The following is a 21,429-nucleotide window of genomic DNA, read 5'->3' on the forward strand; positions in this document are numbered from 1 at the left end:
GTGGTTCAGGAGTGGGGATTTTATATAGTTGTGATGAGTGAACAAATCTGTTGTGATTTCAATAAAGTAATCTGTACCAAAGGGATTACACAATATGCCACTTAAACATAGTCAAAATGGAAACAAATAGGGATCAATGGACTAAAGAAAATAAGGAGAAAGGGACCAGAAATAAAGGAAAACAGGTAAGAGTAAGATACATAAAAGATACATAAGAAAGAAAAAGATACATAATGAAAAACAGAGGGGCAAATAAGAATAGAGGAATATAGAAAAGGGAAGGAACAGGAGGAAGACAACTAGGGCCTAAATTCTGAAGAAAAAAAAATTAAAAATATTTATAAATAATTCTAAAATTAAAAATACTCAGATTGTGAAATAGATAATTGATTAATTGAAATTATAGCCTGAATTAAGTAAACACACAATTAAGAAGGAAGCCTAGTAATCACCAGAGGCTTTAATTTGTTTGGGGGATCTGGTTTCTCCCTGATGTCCACTATCCAGTCTCTTGGTGAAGTCTTTGATTTCCTTGCAGTGGTCACTTTTCCTTGCAGCTGAGTTGGATTCTCATATCAGTTTGTTTGAGCGGGCAGAAAAATGTTCTGCCTTACCAGCTTTGTGTTTTTGTACCCCTTATCTTTGTTTGCTGCAGAGGAGCTGTGCTTGCCCCAAAGAAGGCTGTCCCTCCCTAGGAGGAGCTTCCTCTCTCTGGGCAAGGTTGCCTTTCCCTGGGCATAGTGTGTCTCAGTGGTCAGAGTCCTTTGCCCTGTTGAAAAATGGTGCCACAGTCACCACTTCTCCAGGCTGAATCATCTGTTAGCTGCTCTGACAGGCTTTATCCCAGTATCAAAGATGGCACTTTTCTCAGGCGGGAGAGAGGTAGGGCTACCTTCCAGCAGCTGTTCTGGGAGACGGAATGAAGATGTCATTTGTGGGGACTCACACTTTCCCTTGGTGTCTCAGACCATCCTTGATCTGTGTGCATCTGCGGCCAGTAGGATATGGATTTCCACTCCTAGTCATCTAGTTTGTGGTGGAAGTGAGTGAAAAGTCATGCACACCCTGACTCTGGTGCCTTTGTCCCAGCTGTCTGCTGGCATTTGCTCAACTCTGTCTTCTTAAACAGGCTGCCTGTATTTTTCTCTCTGGCCAAAATCCCTGTACAATCACAGCTCACTTGGTATGACTCTCTAGATGTGGACTTTTCACTGGGACACTAAAACTCTGGTTTCTTGGAGGAAGCTCAGTTGGTCCCCAGCTGCACCTCCACCATCTTCCTGTCCTTTTCCACATTGGATTCTTGACTGCATTCTCTGTGTTCCCCTTTCAGGTACCCACTTTCTGGTGTTTTACTATGCTGAACTTTGACTTTGTCTTTCTGAAGAATTACACTAGTTGAGTTCTCCCTTGAATTTTACATACCTCAATTAATAAATTTTTATACACTTGGAAACCACCCAACTTATTTACTTAGTCATAGAAAACATTTTAAGTTAATGTTAAGTATACATAAGTACTAAGTAAATCCAACAAGTGTGTACTATATGTAGTTAGTAGAGACAAGCAAAAGATACCTAATGTCAAGGCCACTAAATATCAAACAATATGCACCAGATCTAGGAGGTATTAAATATACAGAGGCACAAAATATGAACGAGTATTTCATATAGGTGTTTTACTTGGCTGCCCACTGAGATATTCATTCTAGTTCATGTGTCTTCTACCCAAGAAAAACAAATAAAACAAATAGTAGGTAATGGCTTATTCAGGTAACAAGCAAAAAGCAGCTACTGAACAGACAGACATGTCTCTGAGTCTCCTTGATAAAAATGTGGGTTACTGATGCAGGGTGCCAGAATTCTGCCTGTAGGCTTCTTACTTGAGAAAGAGAGATGGAATAAATGGACATCCCAAAGCCCAGGATTCAAGCTTCATGGTCATTCCACCTGCCTGCTTCCTCTGATGTAACTTATCCTATCATCCCCACTTGATTCTCACTGTATACCTCAACTCATTTACTGAACAGTCTGATTCAGGCTTTTAAGGAGCATTGGTGATTGAGAGTCTAAACCATCCAATGGGCCACACTGACTGTGAATGGGCAGACCTTGAAAGGCTAACAAGTCACCAGTCCACATTCTTAGCTTCTGACACAAAGGAAATAACCAGAGACAATAAGCCAAACATGAAGGAAAGAAGGACATGCATAGAAGGGTAAATTTTCGCTTCTAAAAGTTACTAAAAATAGGTTTCTTCCTTGGTTCTTCACATTCCCATCGTCTCCCACACCTTCAATTAGTATAAGGTTTCTGGAGGTAGCAAGGTCCCTGTTGTCATGTTGTTTGTATATTAAAGACTAAATTTGATCCAAACAAAAAATAAGTTTTTGAAATATATGTAACAAACTCCAGCGCAAGACTAGTCTGCTTCTTAGGACACTTTCCATTTTAAATCTCTGACTAAACTCCAATGCTTTCCAAATAGTCTAGAAATGGACTTAAACCATCTCAGAACACAGTCTTCCAGCACCTGCTATTTTTGTTTATACACAAGACTATTGTGTTTTATGTGTTTTTCTTGATAAACAGGATATTCTTGCTCTTGGGTCAAACTGTCAGGGTTAGAGAATAAAAGCAATAAACTAAAGAGACTGGGCTGAAGAGCTGAGGGACAGCGCCCAGGCCCAGAGTTCAGGCCCCACGACTGACAAAAAAAAAAAAAAACTAAAGAGACTGATTCTCCTCCAAAGAAAAAAGGGAGTAATTAGGTCCAGACCTTAGGAATCTGTAATTGTAATTGTAATCCTTTACTAGAGAAGAAGCAATAGGAAATTCTTTTTCTGATCTGACATTATTTTACTATTTCTTATTTGCATATATTAGTTTCACAAAGGGGTTTATTTATACCCCAACCAAATATAATGGGAAGATGTTTTTTAGAACAATAACCACCTTTATTACATGAACTAAGAATGGTGGATGACTTTATTTGACTTTCCCGGCATTGATCTTCCTCAGATACAATTCCAGCTGGGAAGACTTTAGGAGATAATTTTGTAGGCTTTTGTTTGCATCTGCCTAGTATTACCCTCCTTTCTCTAGAGACGGTTTCCCATGTGTTACCATGGTTACCATAGGAGCTACCATGTGGGTATAGCTGGTCCTCTTCTCTGGCCACTACTGACTGGCCCAGGAGTATCCACCTAACCAAGCTGAACCACTCAGAATCTTTCCCCTGATAATTCTGACCCTGAGAGAGAAAGGACATTTCTCTGTATTTCCACTGCATGGAAAAATGGAGGAACCTAGTCTCCAGAGCAAATGTGGCAAATAGCAGAGAAGGGTCAGCAATCTTCTTCATGAGCTCTGGGACCTGGTTCAGGGGCTTCTGAGATCCATTGCATCCTGTGAAATATTTCCCAGACTCCTGAGTATTTAAAAATTCTTTCTAGCCAGGGGTGGCTGGCTCATGCCTGTAATCCTAGTTACTCAGGAGGCTGAGATTTGACTATTATCACCAATTAACCCTGGCAGTCGAGGTATAGCTCAAGTGGTAGAGTGCTTGCCTTGAGCAAAAAAGTCAAGGTATGAGGGCTGGGAAGGTGGCTCAGTGGTAGAGCGCTTGCCTTGCATGCTCAAGGCCCTGGGTTCGATTCCTCAGCACCACATAAGCAAAAAGAAAAAAGCCGGAAGTGGCGCTGTGGCTCAAGTGGTAGAGCACTAGCCTTGAGCTGAAGAGCTGAGGGACAGCGCCCAGGCCCAGAGTTCAGGCCCCACGACCGGACCCAAAAAAAAAAAAAAGTCAAGGTATGAGGTCCTAGGTTCAAGCCCCAGAACCAGCACCAAAAGGAAAAAAAAAGTTTTAAAATTACCACCACACCAAAGAAACACTTTGCTGAAGTCAGTTTGAAATTCTGTCACATACAAACAAGATTTCCAAATTAACCCTGGAAACCAAAATAAAAGAAAAGTATCTTTTACCCTTCACAATGCTGGAACTAAAAAAGAAAATGACTAAAGTATCACTACATAAATTAAACACAGGCATCTATAAATTCTGTCTCCAATGTACAAGTCCACACACCTGGCATACAAGCTCACTTAACTCCACAGATCTCAAATATGGCCAGAAAAATGAGCTTTTTTTTTGGGGGGGGGGTCCAGTCGTGGGGCCTGAACTCTGGGCCTGGGCGCTGTCCCTCAGCTCTTCAGCTCAAGCATAGCGCTCTACCACTTGAGCCACAGCACCACTTCCGGCTTTTTTCTTTTTGCTTATGTGGTGCTGAGGAGTCAAACCCAGGGCCTCATGCATGCAAGGCGAGCGCTCTACCACTGAGCCACCTTCCCAGCCCCCCAAAATGAACTTCTTTGAATCTAAAGACAAGCTTCAATGTGCACAGCCTATTTTTTGGTGTCAGCAGGCCTAACAGAACACAGCTTCCCTTCACACATCAGCAGCTACACCAGTCTGTGCTGCTCTACTGTTTGAGAAATATGAGACCAACCGGACAAAACACAAACAACACATGGTCAGCTTTCCCATGGAAAGAGGCAGTTCACATCAAAATAGCATCTATTGCCAGGCATCAGTGGCTCACACCTATAATCCTAGCTAGTCATGAGCTATGATCTGAGGACCCAGGTTTGAAGTCAGCCCGGGCAGGAAAGTCTAGGAGACTAATATCTCCAATTAAACACCCACAGACATGAAGTAGAGATGTGACTCAAGTGGTGGAGTGCTAACCTTGAACACAAAAGCTAAGAGATAGTGCCCAGGCCCTGAGTTCAAACCTCAGCACTAGTACCAAAAGGGTATCAGTTGAGTACATATCTTTGGTAAACCCTCATTTCTGATATCAGGAACCCTCATGGGAAGGATCATGGTTTTCTGCACACTTAAGGACATGGACAGCATTACCTAGGTTACTTTATACACCTCATGACCAAGTGTCACACTTGAGAAGGCAGCCAGTCCTCACTCCGCAGATAGAATACCTACTGCTCTGAACTGTATCCAGGCTAATGTCCCACCCCCAAAGCACAGACCTTTTCATCACCTCAGCTTTCATTACCACTGATAAGGTGTAACAAACCATGCATTAACTCACTACTTAATTACTATGGGTTCCTGGGATGCTTCTGGCCTCGGTTTTCCCATCTGGAAATGGGATAATAGTAGAGTGGACTACGTAAGGCTGCTGGGGGAATGGGATGACTTACAAAACGATAGGAATGCTAGCTAGCACATTGAAAGAATTAAACGAATAAAGTTTAGTATTATTCCTATTGTTTTCATTATTTTGTTATTTTTACATATTTTTGAGAGAGGCATAGTTGTGCATGCCTGCAATTCCAGCTATTTGGGATATGGAGATAATAGGATGTACAGATAGAGGCTAGCCTGGGCAAGGTTTGCAAAACTGTATCTCAGAAATAAAACAGAGGGCTAGAGGTGTGGCTCAACTGGTACAGTACTTGCCTAGCAAGCCCAAGGACCTAAGTGAAAATTAAGAGTCCTCTGAAAAGACAAACAAAATAATAGATCAGAAAAGAAAAAAAATATTTGGAAAAAATCATAGCCGGGTACTGGTGGTTCATGCCTATAATCCTAGCTACTCTAAGAGGTTGAGATCTGAGGATTATGGTTTGAAGTCAGCCCAGGCAGGAAAGTCTGTGTGAGATTCTTATCTCCAAACAACCACTCAAAAACTGGAAGTGAAGCTGTGGCTCAAAGTGGTAGAATACTAGCCTTGAGCAAAAGAGCTCAAGGATAGCACCTAGGTCCTGAGTTCAAGCCCCACAACTGACAAAAAAAATAACAATAAGGAAAAAAGTATTTGAGGTTGGAAGCATAGCTAAGTTGGTAGAGTGCTAGCCAATGAGCAAAACTGCCAAGTACTAAGTTTGAGTCCCAGTCTCAACCCAAAAGGAGGGAGGGAGGAAGGAAGGAGGGAGGGAGGGAGGGAGGGAGGGAGGGAGGGAGGGAGGGAGGGAGGGAGGGAGGGAGGGAGGGAGGGAGGAAGGGAAAAAATAGAACAAAAAGGGGTACAGATCAGGTCAGGTCATAGAGTGCTTAACCTATCAAGCACAAGGCCTTGAATTCAACCCAGTAACACACACACACACACACACACACATTCCTAGAATGAACAATTTGACTTTGTTTACTAGTGACAGGTATTTTCTCTTTGGTGCTGTTTATTCCAACCTGTTAACTCTTTTCTATCAGAAAATTTGTGTTATACCCTTCTAAACAAGAGTCCTTGTTATGCCCTTCTAAACAAGAGTCCTTTGTGTATTAGAAGACAGTATAAGAGGAATTTTGCAAGTATGTATTTCTCATGGAAGAGAGGTATTACTCAGCAAAATGGGTTTGGGAATAAAGTGAGGTGAGGTTTGAATCCAGACTCTACCATTTCCCCACTGTGTGACCCAGGGCCTGCTGCTCCCCTCACAGTCTCTGTGGGGGTAGGTAGGCTTTTAAGACATTCCTAAGATCCCTGTTCAGTGTGCACAAATCATGCACACCCTCCCCTGGAGTGCTAGGGATCGTGAGACTGTGGGGGCACCGTATCACCTCATTTAGAGAGACTGGTGTCCTAATGCAATCTGATGTCCTGATCCGAGTTTGGCCTTTGCAGGAATCAGAGAGACCTGAAATAAGAGGGGTCACACGTTCAGGAGATCCTCCCGTGCTGGCTTTGAGGAGGAGGGGCCATGTGTCAAGAACTTCAGCATGGCCTCTAGAAATGGAGGGACTCTCACGGCTGAGGGCTGGAGGGGACATGGCCATCTCCCCATAGCCACAAGGCCTTGAATTCCTCCAGCAGCTGAAATGAGTCTAGAAGAGGATTTTGTGCCTAGCCAAGACCCCAGGCCAAACTGATATCTTGACTTGTGCCCTGTGAGATGCTGAACCAAAAGTCCCAGCCAGGCTGAGCTTAAACTTTTCAACTTCTGAACTATGAGTTAATGGACTTTGTTTAAACTGCCCATTTTGTGGTCATTTGTTACTCAGCCACAGCTTATTTTTAAAGTTTTGATTTGTGGGGGAAAAAGAATCCCACCAATTTGTCATTGCTTTCTGTAATAGCCGTTATGAACATGGCAATAGCAGTGATGACATTAATCCCAGGTAACTAACCTTGCAGCATTCACTTAGTTTACCAGGCTCTGCAGAGCACTGTATGCACACATTACTTCCTAGGATGGTCTCTAGTGTAGTTTGAGCTTCACTCTCTTTTCTGTGACTGAGTTCAAATGTTGACTCTGCCACTTCTTGTACTTCTACCTTACCTCACTTTAACATACTACAGGTATGTGCCACCACTCAGGCCTTTCCTAATCTATAAAATGGATATAAATACAGACAGCTTTCAAAATCCATGGGTGGGCTGGGAAGGTGGCTTAGTGGTAGAGCGCTTGCCTTGCCTGCCTGAGGCCCTGGGTTCGATTCCTTAGCACCACATAAGCAAAAAGAAAAAAGCCAGAAGTGGCACTGTGGCATTTACATGGCATTTCATTGTAAGCATTTCATTATGAGGCATTGTAAGTAATCTATACGTGATTCAAAGCACACAGGAGGGAATACCTAACTTATACACCAATACTATAAGTGCCATTTTACATAGGAGACTTTGATATCCATGGGGTATCCTGGAACCAAGCCCCACAAAAATGGAGGGATGACAATACTGTCTCCAAGTCAAGAATCCCACAGCCTGGCTCAGAGCTGATGTGTAAGAAGCAGAAGTAAATGTAAAGGTGTGGCAGTGACCAAAAAAGAAGGCTTGCTGGCTTCTTCTCCAGGGTAGAGATGGTAGGACTACAGTTCTCACTGCTATCCCTTTGTGAATTTCAGAGCATTGTTGACACTCTGACCTTCAAGTCATTCAGAACCACTGGAGTTTTGCCAACTTCCTTCTAAATAGGTGGTGAAGGTACAGAAGCCAGGGTTCTAGTCCTCCGCCTTCCACTTTGAGTCATCCTCAGGAGTGGTTCACAGGCAGACTCCCTGTGGGGAATAGCATCAAACCCAGCTCTGATCCACTCCTCTTACCCCCTCAAGTGGCTCTAGGTGAACTGCTAATCACAAAACCCTGGCTCCTGCCACAGAGGGAGGGCACATGGCCAAGGCCGATCCAATCACAGAACTCTGTCCTCATGTCTCCAGTGACTAGACCAGTATAGCTGCACAGCCCAGACCAGAGCAATTCAAGTCCTACACTGAGATTTTATCTGCATACTCTTAAAGTAAAAATTTCCCTCTTTGCTCCAGAACTAAATGACTGTGGACAACATGTCCCTCCAAAAGAGTCCACAGGTAGTAGGAAAAGATGAGTTAAACCCTTGATGGTGACACAATGAAGAGAGGAATTCTCCCTGGATACAGCTATGGCAGAAGGCTCCTGCCTCAGTTTACCACAGTCACACGAGTAATCAATTCGGTTTGAGCAATAAGAGGTCTGACTAATAACCCTAGACTTTGTTTCCTCATTTAAAAGTGAAAAAGTTGAGTCTGCAACAGAATGCCCTATAAACCCCTACATTCTACAAAATTCTTCTCCAATGGCCTAGGGAAAAGGAACAAGTCACTAGAAATGTCTGAAATGTGGACAACAATTAAAAACTTAGTTCTAGTCCTAAAACAGTTCTGCGTACAGCAGGCCTTGGCTAGGAATTTCCTAGTTCTCTGTCTCTCTGTCTCTCTGTCTCTGTCTCTCTGTCTCTCTATCTCTGTCTGTCTGTCTGTCTCTCTCTCTCTCTCTCTCTCTCACTCACTCACTCTCTCTCACCTTCCTCTAACAGGAGAAACTGTATAATATATTTCTCTCCCTCTCTTCTTTGCTCTCTCCTTTTTCTAATAGGAGAAGCTGTACAATATATTTCCAGGAGAAAGAGCGGAAACTCTGAGTTCAGTACTTCCCCAACTGGATGGAGACCAGATGTGGATGTGCAGTGTGTATCTGACAGAGGAGACATCTGGAAGCAAGAAGCCCCCCAAGGATCCCACTGCCCAGCCTATCATTTGTTCCCACCACACCCATCTCCACCCAAACCATGCTTTTAGCCTCTCTCCATGAACATGTTTGCAGCCACTCCCCCACCCCCCGACCTGGGTCTGGTGAGAGACAGGAGCAGCAGGAGCAGCAACCTCTTACCAGGGACTGGAGAGGTGCTGAGAACTTGGAAAGGAAACACCCAGCACCTTATCTCCTTACAAGCAAAGGGCCAAGGGCTTCCTGTGGCCAGTAATTGTGGCCTGAGACAGAGCTAAAACACTCTGTGCAAATAAACAGGACCTTTTTCTTATTTTTTTTAATGCCAGTGTGAACTCAGGGCCTGGGTACTGTCCTTGCTTTTGTGCTCAAGGCTAGTGTTCTACCACTTGTGCCACAGCTCTACTTTGACTTTTTGCTGGTTAACTGGAGATAAAAGTCTCAAAGACTTTCCTACCCAGGCTGGCTGTGAACTGTGATCCTCAAATCTCAGCCTCCTGAGTAGCTAAAGTTATAGGTGTGAGCCACTGGCACCCCTCAAGATTGATGCTCTGTCACTTGAGCCACGCCCCCAATTCCAGCTTTTTGCTGGTTAATTGGAGTTAGTAATCTTACATATATATATATATGCCTGGGTTAGCCTCAAACCATGATCCTCAGATCTCAACCTCCTGAGTAGTTAGTATTATAGATGTGAGCTACTGGTGTCTACTTGGATCCTTTTTTCTTTACAAGCTAAAGAGAAATGGGATTGCAAATACTTATATAATGATTTCCTGTGGCTTGTATATAAATACGGAAAGTTTGCTAGTATACAGATTCTAAAACTTTTCTTTCTAAATAAAGAAGAAAACAAAGTGTTCAGAGAAATGCTGTGTTCTATGGCTCCTGCTGGAGAGCAGCGTGCCCTGCACAGGCCCACAGACCCGAGTGTCCAGCTTCATTACAGAAAGCCTAGCAACCTGGTAGTGCCTCCACCACTTCATCTTGGTGTTCTGGGCCCTTCCTCAATTTCAATTACCTTCAGGATGACTACACAGTGAGTCTGTGATAGTATTTCCACTCGGAGGGTTCCCTTCTACTCTGTGTAGTATACTGAGGAATCTTCCTCCAAGGTGGAGAAGGATGAATTTGGCCAGGCCCCAACCTCTCCCTCTGGAGTATTTCCATGTGTTTGTTTAGCTTTGAGAAGCCCCAGAGGCAAAAGAAATCAAAGCAAGCAAAAGACACCAAGATAAATAAACACTGTGGCTAGTCTAACCACTAAAGGACTTCAGTCACTCAAGCCATCCTAACAACTTGAGAACATATCAAAATTAGCTTATTCATATTTTTGCAGCACTGGGGATCAAACCCTAGGCCAGCACACATTGCTGCATCCATTCACGGCCTGCATTGTTTTGACACAGGGTCTCACTATATAGCCCATGCTGGACCTGTGCGCCTCCCGCCTCCACCTCCTGAATGCTGGAATTGATTATAAGCACACAAAAATGCTCAGCACTTTTTGGGAGATTTGAGAGCTATGAGGAACCTGAATTCAACATGCATTGACTACAGATATCTCCTTCTTCATAATTAGTCAGAGGGTAGATTTTCCTTCTTTAGTGAATTACTAATTTTAAATATCATTATTGTCATCAATTTGGTAAGAATGAGGTGTACGGAGGGTCACTTAAAGCTAGTAAGGACCAAATACACCTTCCCTTGAGCAACTAATTTTACAAACCAGAATTGAACTAAAGGAACCACAAATCTTGGACAATGTTACCCCTTCCTTGTTCAAGAAGAGCTGTATTCATTACCTGACTTTTGGAATTACAAATCCTCTGTACAACTACTTAATAATAACACTACATTTCAAAACCCACAGAACTTTTTCCCTTTAATTTCCTCTTCTTTTCTTTCCCTTCCACTCCCTCCTTCCTCCTCTCCTTCTTTTCCCATCTCTTCTTCCTTCCCCTCTCCCTCCTCCTCCTATTGTTCTTCTCTTTTTGAGATAAAGTCTCCCTATGTCACCCGGGCTGACCTTAAACTAGCAATCCTCCTGGCTGAGCCTCCCAAGTGCTGGGATTATAGACATGAGCCTCCAAACCAGCTAGAAAACATCTTGCAAAGGGAAACACCTGAAAGGGTATCAAGGATATAAGAAAGAATGTTTCCCAAGATGTGAGACTTCCATTGCTAAAACCAGGACAGTTCCTTGAAAAACTTAGGAGTAAGGAGGAGGCTACAATGCTTGATAAGAAATGTACTCATTATCTTGCCCATGTAATTGTAACCCCTCTGTACAGTATTTTCACAATAAAAAAAAAAAAGAAAGAAAAACTTAGGAGTGTGTGGCTACCACCCTTGGCTAAGGACCACTGTTGGTCCAAAGGAGCACAACACTGATAAGAAAAATATATAAAGAGAATGCTAAAACTACGGTCCACAAAAAGACCAGGGGAGACAATTTCTCAGTGTGTACACACTGCAAAAGGTTTCATGCTCAATGACTCCAAGATGCCTCCAGCTCCATCAATTCTCCTTACTGAATATCCATGCACAGAGACACCTCAAAGGCTCTGAGAAGTCATGCAGTAATATATATATTTAATATGGTATATTCAGTATATCCCAAATTGTTCTGACCAGACAACTTTTTTCAGCTAATGGTCATGATCATCCAACTGAAGACACTAGGAATCTCATCCATAAACCCATGAACAATGTAAGATACTTGACACTGAATCAGTACACCTGCACATCTATTTCACCAGCTGACCTTTCTTTTGTTACTCAATGAAAAAATATACAATAATCTATAACTAAAATAGTGATGTGATCTAGGTTTGTTATTTCTGTTGGTGGCACTGGGGTTGCAGACAGGTACTCTACCGCCGTGCCATGTTTCCATCCCTTTTGATTTTTAGTTTTGTCTTTCAGAGAGTCTTATGCATCTGCTCAAACTGGACTCAAATTGAAATCCTCCTACTTCTGCCTTACATGTTACTGGAATTTCAGACATGGGTCACTATGTCCTCTCCTGAGGTAGTTTTTAAATAAGACATCTGAGGCAAAGGCCTGAGATCTAAACACGATAGTAAGACGTGAACAGAACTAGTCAGAATAGAATGGAAAAATCAGATATGAAACCCAGTCAAAAACATGTGAATTGTGTGTCACATACCTATGAGATATTCATTCATTCAACAAACTAATGAAACACGTATATGCAAAGCACTAAGCCATCCAGAGACACAATCCTGAGCAAGAGACAGTGACAGCTGCCTATTTTACATCTGCAGCTTGTGACTGCCAATCTTAAACTTCAGAATGTGCATAGCCTCATGATAAAAAAAAAAAAAAAAAAGTACCAAGAACAAAGGAGGGGCCTTGAGGCAGATTTAGGAGTGTGAGGTGTTCAGAACCACCCAGAGAGGTGTCCATGCTGGAGGTCATCCAGTGGGTGAAGTGGGTGGGCTAGTAGCAGCATGTGTAGGAGTACAGTGCTGGGGGGGGGGGATGGTAGGGGGCCCCTGGGGACAAGGCAGTCAAAGAGCTCCAAGCATTCTCTATGGACAGAAGGGTTTTCTCCCTCAGATCAGGATTAGAACTCCATGTAGCACACAGTAGGACTCCCATGTATGTACCATAACTTACTATCATCATGAACACAGCACAGAAAACCACCTCAAATCAGGACGACGCTCTGCACCATACCCCAGCCCCAAAAGGGACTCCTGCTTTGAGCCTGCGAGAATCTGATGATTCCTTTTAAAGTCCATGTAAAGCTCACAGACTTGGAAAGCAAAGCTTCCCAGGAAGGCATACATGTCACACGCTGTTTGTTGCTTTTTTCCTTCCAGGCTCCAAGGAAAGCAACCCCTTACCTTCTTCACAAGATGCCCACAGTGTTCAGGCACACTTTCTGGGTCATGCAGGGGTGCTGATCCCCAGTGGTGAGATACAATTTTATTTGCAAAGCCCCCTTCCCTCACCCCCCCCCCCACCCCAGGTAGCAGATGGTTCCAGGAAGCTAACACTTGCTGGCAAGCAGAACTACCCAAGGCAGGCACTTACCCCTCTGAAATTCCAGGCTTTGGGAGTGGGAAACATGGGAAAGTTGTTTTGTCTCTGTCGTTTAGGCCTGGAAGAAAGGAAAAGTCCATGTGATCATTATTTGCTGATGAGATACTCAGAAGAAATCCCTGGTTACCAAGAAAGTAAGTGGCCTTGAGAGAAATTGCCTAGGGACACTAGGTGGCTGGAGTTTCCTGGGGACACATTTATTCCAAACTCTTTCACAAATCCGCAAGGAAAACCCCAGCCAGCAAACAGCCTTTCATCCCTAATCATAAAACAGTTACAATTTGTAACTTGGACGCAATCAAAAAGTCAGACCAACTCCCAATGTATCTTTATTTCTCTCCAGCTAGCAGTTCCCAAATGGAGGCTATCAGGTGATGTTTACAGCCTCAGCTCTGCTTGGAACTCCCCCTTGGTGCATATACTCTGGGGAGCCCCAAAATGGCCACTAAGGCCTCCAGAGCCGCATGCGCGTGCACGTGCGTGAGTGTGTGTGTGAGTGTGTGTGTGTGTGTGTGTGTGTGTGTGTGTGATTACTGGAGAATGAATTTAGGGGCTCTCACTTGCTACACAAATGTTCTACCACTTGAGACACCCCCTGATCTTTTTTGCTTTTAAGTATGTTTTCCACACCGTATCTCACACTTTTGCCTGCACCAATGAAAGATTACTAGACTTTGCCAGAGAACCAGGCAGACATCCAGGTACAGAGAACAAAGAAAGGTTTATTGCTGGGAAAGAGGGCCGGCGAGATTCCTTCTCACAAGGGAGAAAAGAGAAGAAGCGCTGGCTACTGTCTGGGGTGACCTATATAAGCTAGGTGGTTTAGGAGGGGCTAGAAGGGGCTAGGAGGTGGAGACCTTGGTGTGGACCTGAGGGCCAGGGGCTTCATCATAGTGGACTAGGATTTCTGGCTACTATCCAAATAGTGGATAAGGGCCCTGCAGCTGCCCAGACCTGAAGGTCACTCTCAGGAGCTCTTGCTGCCTTATATAGTGGTAGCTGCCCCAGAGAAGTACCATCCCAAGGTAAAGGGGGTTGGAAGTTGATTATTTACTGCCTTTACTACGTGGGCCTAGTGCTGCCTAGGGAGGGAGCATGCTAAGCTGTGGAGAAGGGAAGGGGCGGACTAAGCTATGGAAAGGGAGTTCATTTCGCTAACATTGATCCTTCTACTTCTTCCTCCTGAGCAGCTGGAATCATAGGCATGTACCACCACACTCAGCCTCAGACTGAGGTTTTTTGTTTGTTTGTTTTTTTGTCGGTTGTGGGGCCTGAACTCTGGGCCTGGGCGCTGTACCTCAGCTCTTCAGCTCAAGGTTAATGCTCTACCACTTGAGCCACAGCGCCACTTCTAGCTTTTTCTGCTTATGTGGTGCTGAGGAATCGAACCCAGGGCCTCATGCATACAAGGCAAGCACTCTACCACTGAGCCACCTTCCCAGCCCCAGACCAAAGTTTTTTAAATGATGATCAACACAACATGTTGCCCTGCCTAACAAATTGCTACTTGTCGTCTCCTCCTGGAGAACACCTCTTGGTTTGCATGGATGGATCTTAGAAGTAGTGTGGTGGCTTCAAGGCCAGTCACCACAGGAGGTTCCAAACTCCAAAGCACCTGATTTCTGTCTTGCAGGAGCTGCTTTTTTTTTTTTGCAAGAAGAGGACCAGCTTTCCTGATGTTTCTATGAAGCAATGTTTATATGAAGCAGCCCTGGAAAAGGTCCTGCTTGGACTTTTCCTGAAGTTTGAGTCACTGGTGTACCAAAAACGTGTCGCTGTCCAACAGTTGCCTCTGTCCTGAGCAGACATAGAGACCAGTACCCAGGCTTTAGAACACATCAGGCCTGAGTAAAAAATCTTAGCTGTATCATACACACACACACACACACACACACACAAGATCCCAAGGTGATTAGAATAACAGCAGCTAACAGGCACTGAGCACCTACAAGAGCAGGCGCTGTTATTATTAAGGTGATATACAGAGGGGTTGCTGTTTTTCATAAATCAGGTAATGAGCACATTTCTTTTTGGGCGAAGTCATCCAGGTGCTAATATTTTACACAGGAATCCCACTGCCTCTTGCCTCTATTATCCTGGTCTAGATAAGGAGATAAGCCCCTGGGAATGCAGCTCAGTGGTAGAGGGCTCACTCATATAGGAGAGGCTCTGGGTCCTATCTCCAGCACTGAAAAACAAACGAAAGCAACTCCTCCCTCTCCGCCACCCCCCAACACTGGACCTAGGGATAGTGATTGAATTACCACACAAGTGAAACCAAGTTCTAATCTCAATCATCCAACCTCACTTTTCACCATGTTTCATCAGCTGTGACCCTGAACATTTCTTCTGTTTTGTTTTGTGCTGATATTGGAGCTTGAACTCAGAGACTTGTATTGCTGCTTGGCTTTTTTGCTCAAGGCTGGCACCTTACCACTTGAGCCACACCTCCACTTCTGGCTTTTTGCTGGTTAGTTAGAGATAAGAATCTCATAGACTTTTTCTTCTGGAGCAGGTTTCAAACTGAGATCCTTAGCTATCAGGCTCCTGAGTAGCTAAGATTACAAGTATGAGCCACTGTGGGCACCCAGCTCAAGGTTCATACCTTGATCTTTGGCTTTCCTGTGTGCTAAACAGGGGGACTAAAGTCCACTGCGTGGAGTCAGAATGAGATGAGGACACCAACTCAGGCTCTGTCCTGCACATTATGCCCCACCACCACCACCACCACCAAGCCTAGTTCCAAGAACAGTATCCAAATCAGAGACACAATGATGCTGAAGAGCTGGTTAACTCCTGCCAAATGCTGTGTGTCATGTATATATCATACCAGTCCCTCCCACCTTGCCTCTCCTCACTGAAGTGAGCAACAGAACCCAGGCTCAGATGCCTGGCCACAAACAGAGAACATGAAGGTGGCTGTTTAGATTGCGTACCCTGCTCTGTTAGGAACAGGTTAGTCCCAGTTCTTCTGAAAAGAAATTTCTGCCTTAAAAAAGAGAAATGTTGGATTTTTCACAATACTTCTATACCTCAGCTTTATGGTCCTAACTATTATTTAATGAGCTTTATGGTTTCCAAAGCAACAATATACACCAACACATTTTCAGTTGAAAGTACTCTTGCTCCACAAAAACTCACACCCAACATTAATTAGCACAATAATTAAGAGATTCTATTACAGCTGTGCCAGGGCCTACATTATAATACCTCCATAAACTAAAACCTCATAATATAACCTTAGAAGACAGATTGCTATGTATAATGTTAAAGTATAATGTACAAATAATATGACAATGGTGTTATATACGACATTACTGTGAGAACACACATTTTCAAATAAACCATGCTATAAATTTGTATTACAGTTTTATATAATCGATGTTATATTATCATAGGGAAATATTATGATTACTCCATTTTACAGATGGAGTAAGTTAGGGTTCAGAGAAGTTAAGCCACATGCTAAAGGTCACAGCTGGTAGATGCCTCTAAAATCCAGAGGGTGCAGCTCATCTCAGATGTAGAAAATCCTTCAACCCCAAGAGGATGAACAAATGTTAGGAAGAAGGCTGCCCAGGGAAGGTGTCAGCCATAGAAAGTAAGAGGCTCCAGCCTATGTGAATGATCTGGAAGCCCGGGAGCAGCCAACATGTTGTCACAAATGCCACCATGCCCAACAAGAGAAGGATCTATATACCCAGGTATATTCCTTCTGTTTCAGAAGCAACTTCTTTGCAGTCAGTAAAAGTCAAGCAATAAAGTTACCCCGAAACCATATTGCCCCTCACCCAGACGTGGTGGGGCCTTTGAACAGGGCTGTTGCCCTGTTGAACAGGTTCTGGTTGGAAAGCCAATGAAATCTCCATCCATACCTTACAGAATGAAGCACAGACATCTATGTGCTGTGGACACTGTGGCCACAAATGTGACAGGATGCCACCAGGAAGAGACCCGCTCCTCCCCTTCCATTCCCTTCCTCCCGTATTCTCTCTTAAGACCAGAGCCATTGACAGCATCTGTTTTAAATAGTTTAATATCTGAATTCCCAAGCCAGAATATCTTGCTAACAAAACTTGTCTTTTATTGTTTCTCCTTTACTTTCCCTATCCATGAGAGGAGAGGTAGCATTTCTGAAGGAAAAAAAAAAATCACACAGCTATACTTTAGAAATGTGTACCATGTCTGGTATTTTTATTCTGGCTGGGCCTTCCATGTTGTGAGGACAAGTGTGGGATCAGATGTTTCTCCACCTGGTGGAGGAGCTCATCATGAAGAGATACGTAGCAGAGCAATAAGCTCATCACCCAAGGGCATATTTCCTAGCAAGCCAGGCTGCAACTCTGACTCCAGATTTGCTCATCAATGGAGGGGAGGGCTAATAATCAGAGAACCTGAGAAATGCTCAGCTGCTACAGTAGCTTAGAGGCTTGGTGAACCTCTTTGCAAAAGTTCTGCTGAGACTCAACATAGGAAGAGAGCCCTGAGCTCTGGAGAATGGATCCTCACCCATGAATTTCTCTCTCTCTTCTTTCCCTCCCCCTCCCTCCCTTCTTTCTTTCTCTCTCTCTTTCCTTTTTTCTTTTTCTTTCTCTTTCTTTCTTTCCTTCTTTCTTCCTGTCTCTTTCTTTCCTTTCTTTTTCTTTTTCTTTCTCTCTTTCTTTCCTTTCTTTCTTTCCTTCTTTCTTCCTTTCTCTTTCTTTCTTTCCCTTTCCTTCTTTCTTTCTCTCTCTCTTTCTTTCTTTTTTCCTTCCTTCCTTCCTTCCTTCCTTCCTTTCTTCCTTCCTTCCTCTTGCTGGTCCTGGGACTTGAACTCAGGGCCGAGGCTTTGTCCCTTTGCTTTTTCTCTCAAGGCCTATGTTCTATCATTTGTGTGATAACTTCTGGCTTTTTGGTGATTAATTGGACTTATAAGAAGTCTCACAAAAACCAGGGGCTGGTAGCTCACATCTGTAATCCTAGCTACTCAGGAGGTTGAGATCTGAGGACTGTGATTCAAAGCCAGACAAAGTAGGAAATTCTGTGAGACTTGTATGTCCAATTAACCACCAGAAACTGGAAGTGGGGCTGTGGCGCAAAGTGATAGAGTGGTAGCCTTGAGTGAGAGAACGCAGGGCAGCACCCAGGCCCTGAGTTCAAGCCCCATGACCACACACACCAAAAAAAGTCTCATATACTTTTCTGATGGGGCTGCCTTCAAACCATGATCCTCAGTACTCAACCTCCAGAGTAGGAATGATTACAGGCATGAGCTACTGCCACACAGCTCACTGCCCATTAATTTAGTCACCAATGCTGGCTGAGCACCTTCCATACAAGGTGGCAGACAGTAGACCTACAACAGCCAACAAAGTGACATGATTCCTGCTCTTGTGTCTTCACAAAAGCCATGCACACGTGTGTGTGCATGCACACACACACACACACTACAACAAGATAAGGTTTGTTTTTAGTGCTTATGTAGAATGCCAAAGGGATTCAACCAAAGTTTAAGGGACTAGACGTCCTCATTTCCAAGAGGAAATAAGGTCCATGAGACCTGACTGAGAGAGAAGAGCCTAGCCAAGTAATGAGAACAAGGAAGAGCAAGCCGGGCTGAAGGAAAAGCATGCTCCAAAGGTGAGCAGTAAAATGTCAGGCAAAATACACACTCTGGTGAGGATAAGCAACACAATTGGCAGGGAACACTGATGAATTCTATTCCAGGCAAGGTCATACCACCACAGCCACAGCTGCAATTTACATTTAAATTTTAAAAGGGAGCCAAGCTCTGCACCTGTAATCTTAGCTACTCAGGATGCTGAGACTTAAGAATTGTGGTTCAAAGCCAAACCAGGCAGGGAAGTCTATGAGACTCTTTTCTCCAACTAATCATAAAAAGCTAGAAATGGGCTGGGAAGGTGGCTCAGTGGTAGAGTACTTGCCTAGCAAGCCCAAGGTCCTAAGTGAAAAATTAAGATTCCTCTCAAAAGAAAGTAAGTGGCCTTGAGAAATTGCCTAGGGACACTCGGTGGCTGGAGTTTCCTGGGGCTTGCCTTGCATGCCTGAGGCCCTGGGTTTGATTCCTCAGCACCACATAAGGAAAAAGAAAAAAGCCGGAAGTGGCGCTATGGCTCAAGTGGTAGAGCGCTAGCCTTGAGCTGAAGAGCTGAGGGACAGCACCCAGGCCCAGAATTCATGCCCCACGACCGGAGCCCCCCCCCAAAAAAAAAAGCCAGAAATAGAGCTTTGGCTCAAGTAATAGAGACTAGCCTTGAGCAAAAAAGCTCAGGTACAGCGCCTAGGCCCTGAGTTCAAGCCCCAGAACTGGCACAAAAAGTAAAAAAGTAAAAAGTGACCTGTGGCTCAAGTGATAGCATGCCAGAAAAAGTTAAAAGACAGTACCCTAAGTCTAAGTCTCATTACTCACCTCTACCCCCTGCAAAAAAAGAAAAAAGTAAAGTGTGAAATTAGAACATTAACAGCTTCCCAGGCACTAGTGGCTCATGCCTATAATCTTACCTACTCAGAGCCTGAGATGTGAGGATTGTGGTTCAAAGCCAGCCCAGGCAGGAAAGTCCATGAGACTCTTATTTCCAACTAGCCACCAGAAAACCAAAGTGGCACTGTGGCTCAAAATTGTAGAGCATTAGCCCTAAGCAAAAAGAGCTCAGGGACAATGTTCAGGTCCAAGTTCAAGCCCCATGACAGACTAAAAAAGAATATTAACAACTTTATACCTTTAAATAAGCATTGTATAAATGTATAAATTGTATACAAACATGCACGCGTGCACATACACACAATCTTATTCAACTGTCTCAAAAAGAAAAAGCCTAAGTGATGGGAGGGAGGGAACAAGTGGGAAAGAGGGAAAAGAAATGTACATATCACCCAATGTGGAAGAAATAACTGTATCGCAAAGCTCATAGAATTTATAAATGTTATAGACCATGATAGACAATTTGCTCCAGGAAAGTTAGAATGTGTTTGTGACTTTAACTAAGCATCACTATCCCACAATACTGTGAAATTTGGGGAATTATGTAACCACTTAATCACAATAAAAATTTTGAGGGGCTGGGAAGGTGGCTCAGTGCTAGAGCGCTTGCCTTGCATGCATGAGGCCCTGGGTTCGATTCCTCAGCACCAAATAAGCAAAAAGAAAAAAGCCAGAAGTGGCACTGTGGCTCAAGTGGTAGAGCGCTACCCTTGAGCTGAAGAGCTGAGGGACAGCGCCCAGGCCCAGAGTTCAGGCCCCACAACCAGACACCCCCCCAAAAAAAATTTTTCTTGAAAAAAAAAAAAAAAGAAACAGCCTAAGGTAGGCACTCAGGGATTATTCCTGTAAACACAGCTACAGAGGAAGCTGAGATCAGGAATTTTCAGTCTGAAGCCGTCCTGGACAGACAAATCTATGAGACTCTTATCTTCAGTTAACCAGGAGAAAGCCATACCTAGAGGTGTGGCTCAAATGGTAGGCCCTAAATTCAAGCTCCAGTACCAGCATTCATGTGTACATGCACACATGCACACACACACACACACACACACACAAAGGGAAAAATATTCACACCCTAATAACTACCTCAGCAAAAGGAGCTTGCTAATTATACCCCCAAGAAAGTGAGCATTTCATGCAGCCCAGGAATGAATAGGAATGCCTTCGTGGTGTTTTATCAGCCAGTGGGAGAAAGTGGCCCTTCTGGTCCCCACTTCTCCATTTACTGGCTTGACTGGCTCAGCCATGATCAGCTTCCCTGTACCCGCTGGCTTCCTCCACACCCTCCACTCCGTGTTCCATCTTCTACTCCCACCTCACCAGCCACTTTGCAGTGTAAAGTTTGCACCTTTAGAACAATTCTGTGTGAATGAGTGCAGTTCTCCAGAAAGAGAGCTACCGTTCTACCATGCATCTCACGAGGTGCCTGGAAAGGGCACTTTGCCCAGTGATTAAGACCATACATGCTAGAAAGAACTGGCTCTGCCAAGCCCTGGCTGTGTGTTGCAAGACAGGTGACTTAAGCCTCTCTGGTCGCTAGTCCCTTCATAGGAAAAATGGAGCGGTATCGGGCCCCTGTCAAAGGAGGGGTATGAGGTTAGATCATGTGACACATGTGAAGTTCCTGGCTCCTGGCACATGAAGCATGAGTGTCCCCTTTGGGGAGACAAGCTCAGGAACGTCCGGGACCATGAGGTTTGGGCTTTGCTGGAGCTTAATAGCTAATTCCCAGTGCTTGTCCTCAGTAGCCTAAATTCAATAGCATTCAGAAAACTGTCACAGACGATGAAAGCAAGAACTCCGGTGAGTATATTCAGATGCATAAGGGAGGAGACAGAGAGCACAAGTCCTCTGTACAGCTGCAGCGAGTGTG

At 44.1% G+C, this 21,429-nt stretch overlaps 1 protein-coding gene across 1 annotated transcript in view; it reads right to left on the reverse strand.

The window, feature by feature from the left end:
- The window catches only part of Arhgef3 (Rho guanine nucleotide exchange factor 3), a 353,091-nt gene that overhangs the window by 237,004 nt on the left and 94,658 nt on the right, over nt 1-21,429 (reverse strand). Inside the window, exon 3 of the mRNA XM_042679973.1 lies at nt 13,067-13,133. Coding sequence (XP_042535907.1) covers nt 13,067-13,133 — 67 coding nt within the window. The remainder of the gene's footprint in view (nt 1-13,066; nt 13,134-21,429) is intronic.

This window comes from Dipodomys spectabilis, unplaced genomic scaffold (genome assembly GCF_019054845.1).
Source record: "Dipodomys spectabilis isolate Male_0828 unplaced genomic scaffold, ASM1905484v1 ptg000054l, whole genome shotgun sequence".
NCBI lineage: Eukaryota > Metazoa > Chordata > Mammalia > Rodentia > Heteromyidae > Dipodomys > Dipodomys spectabilis.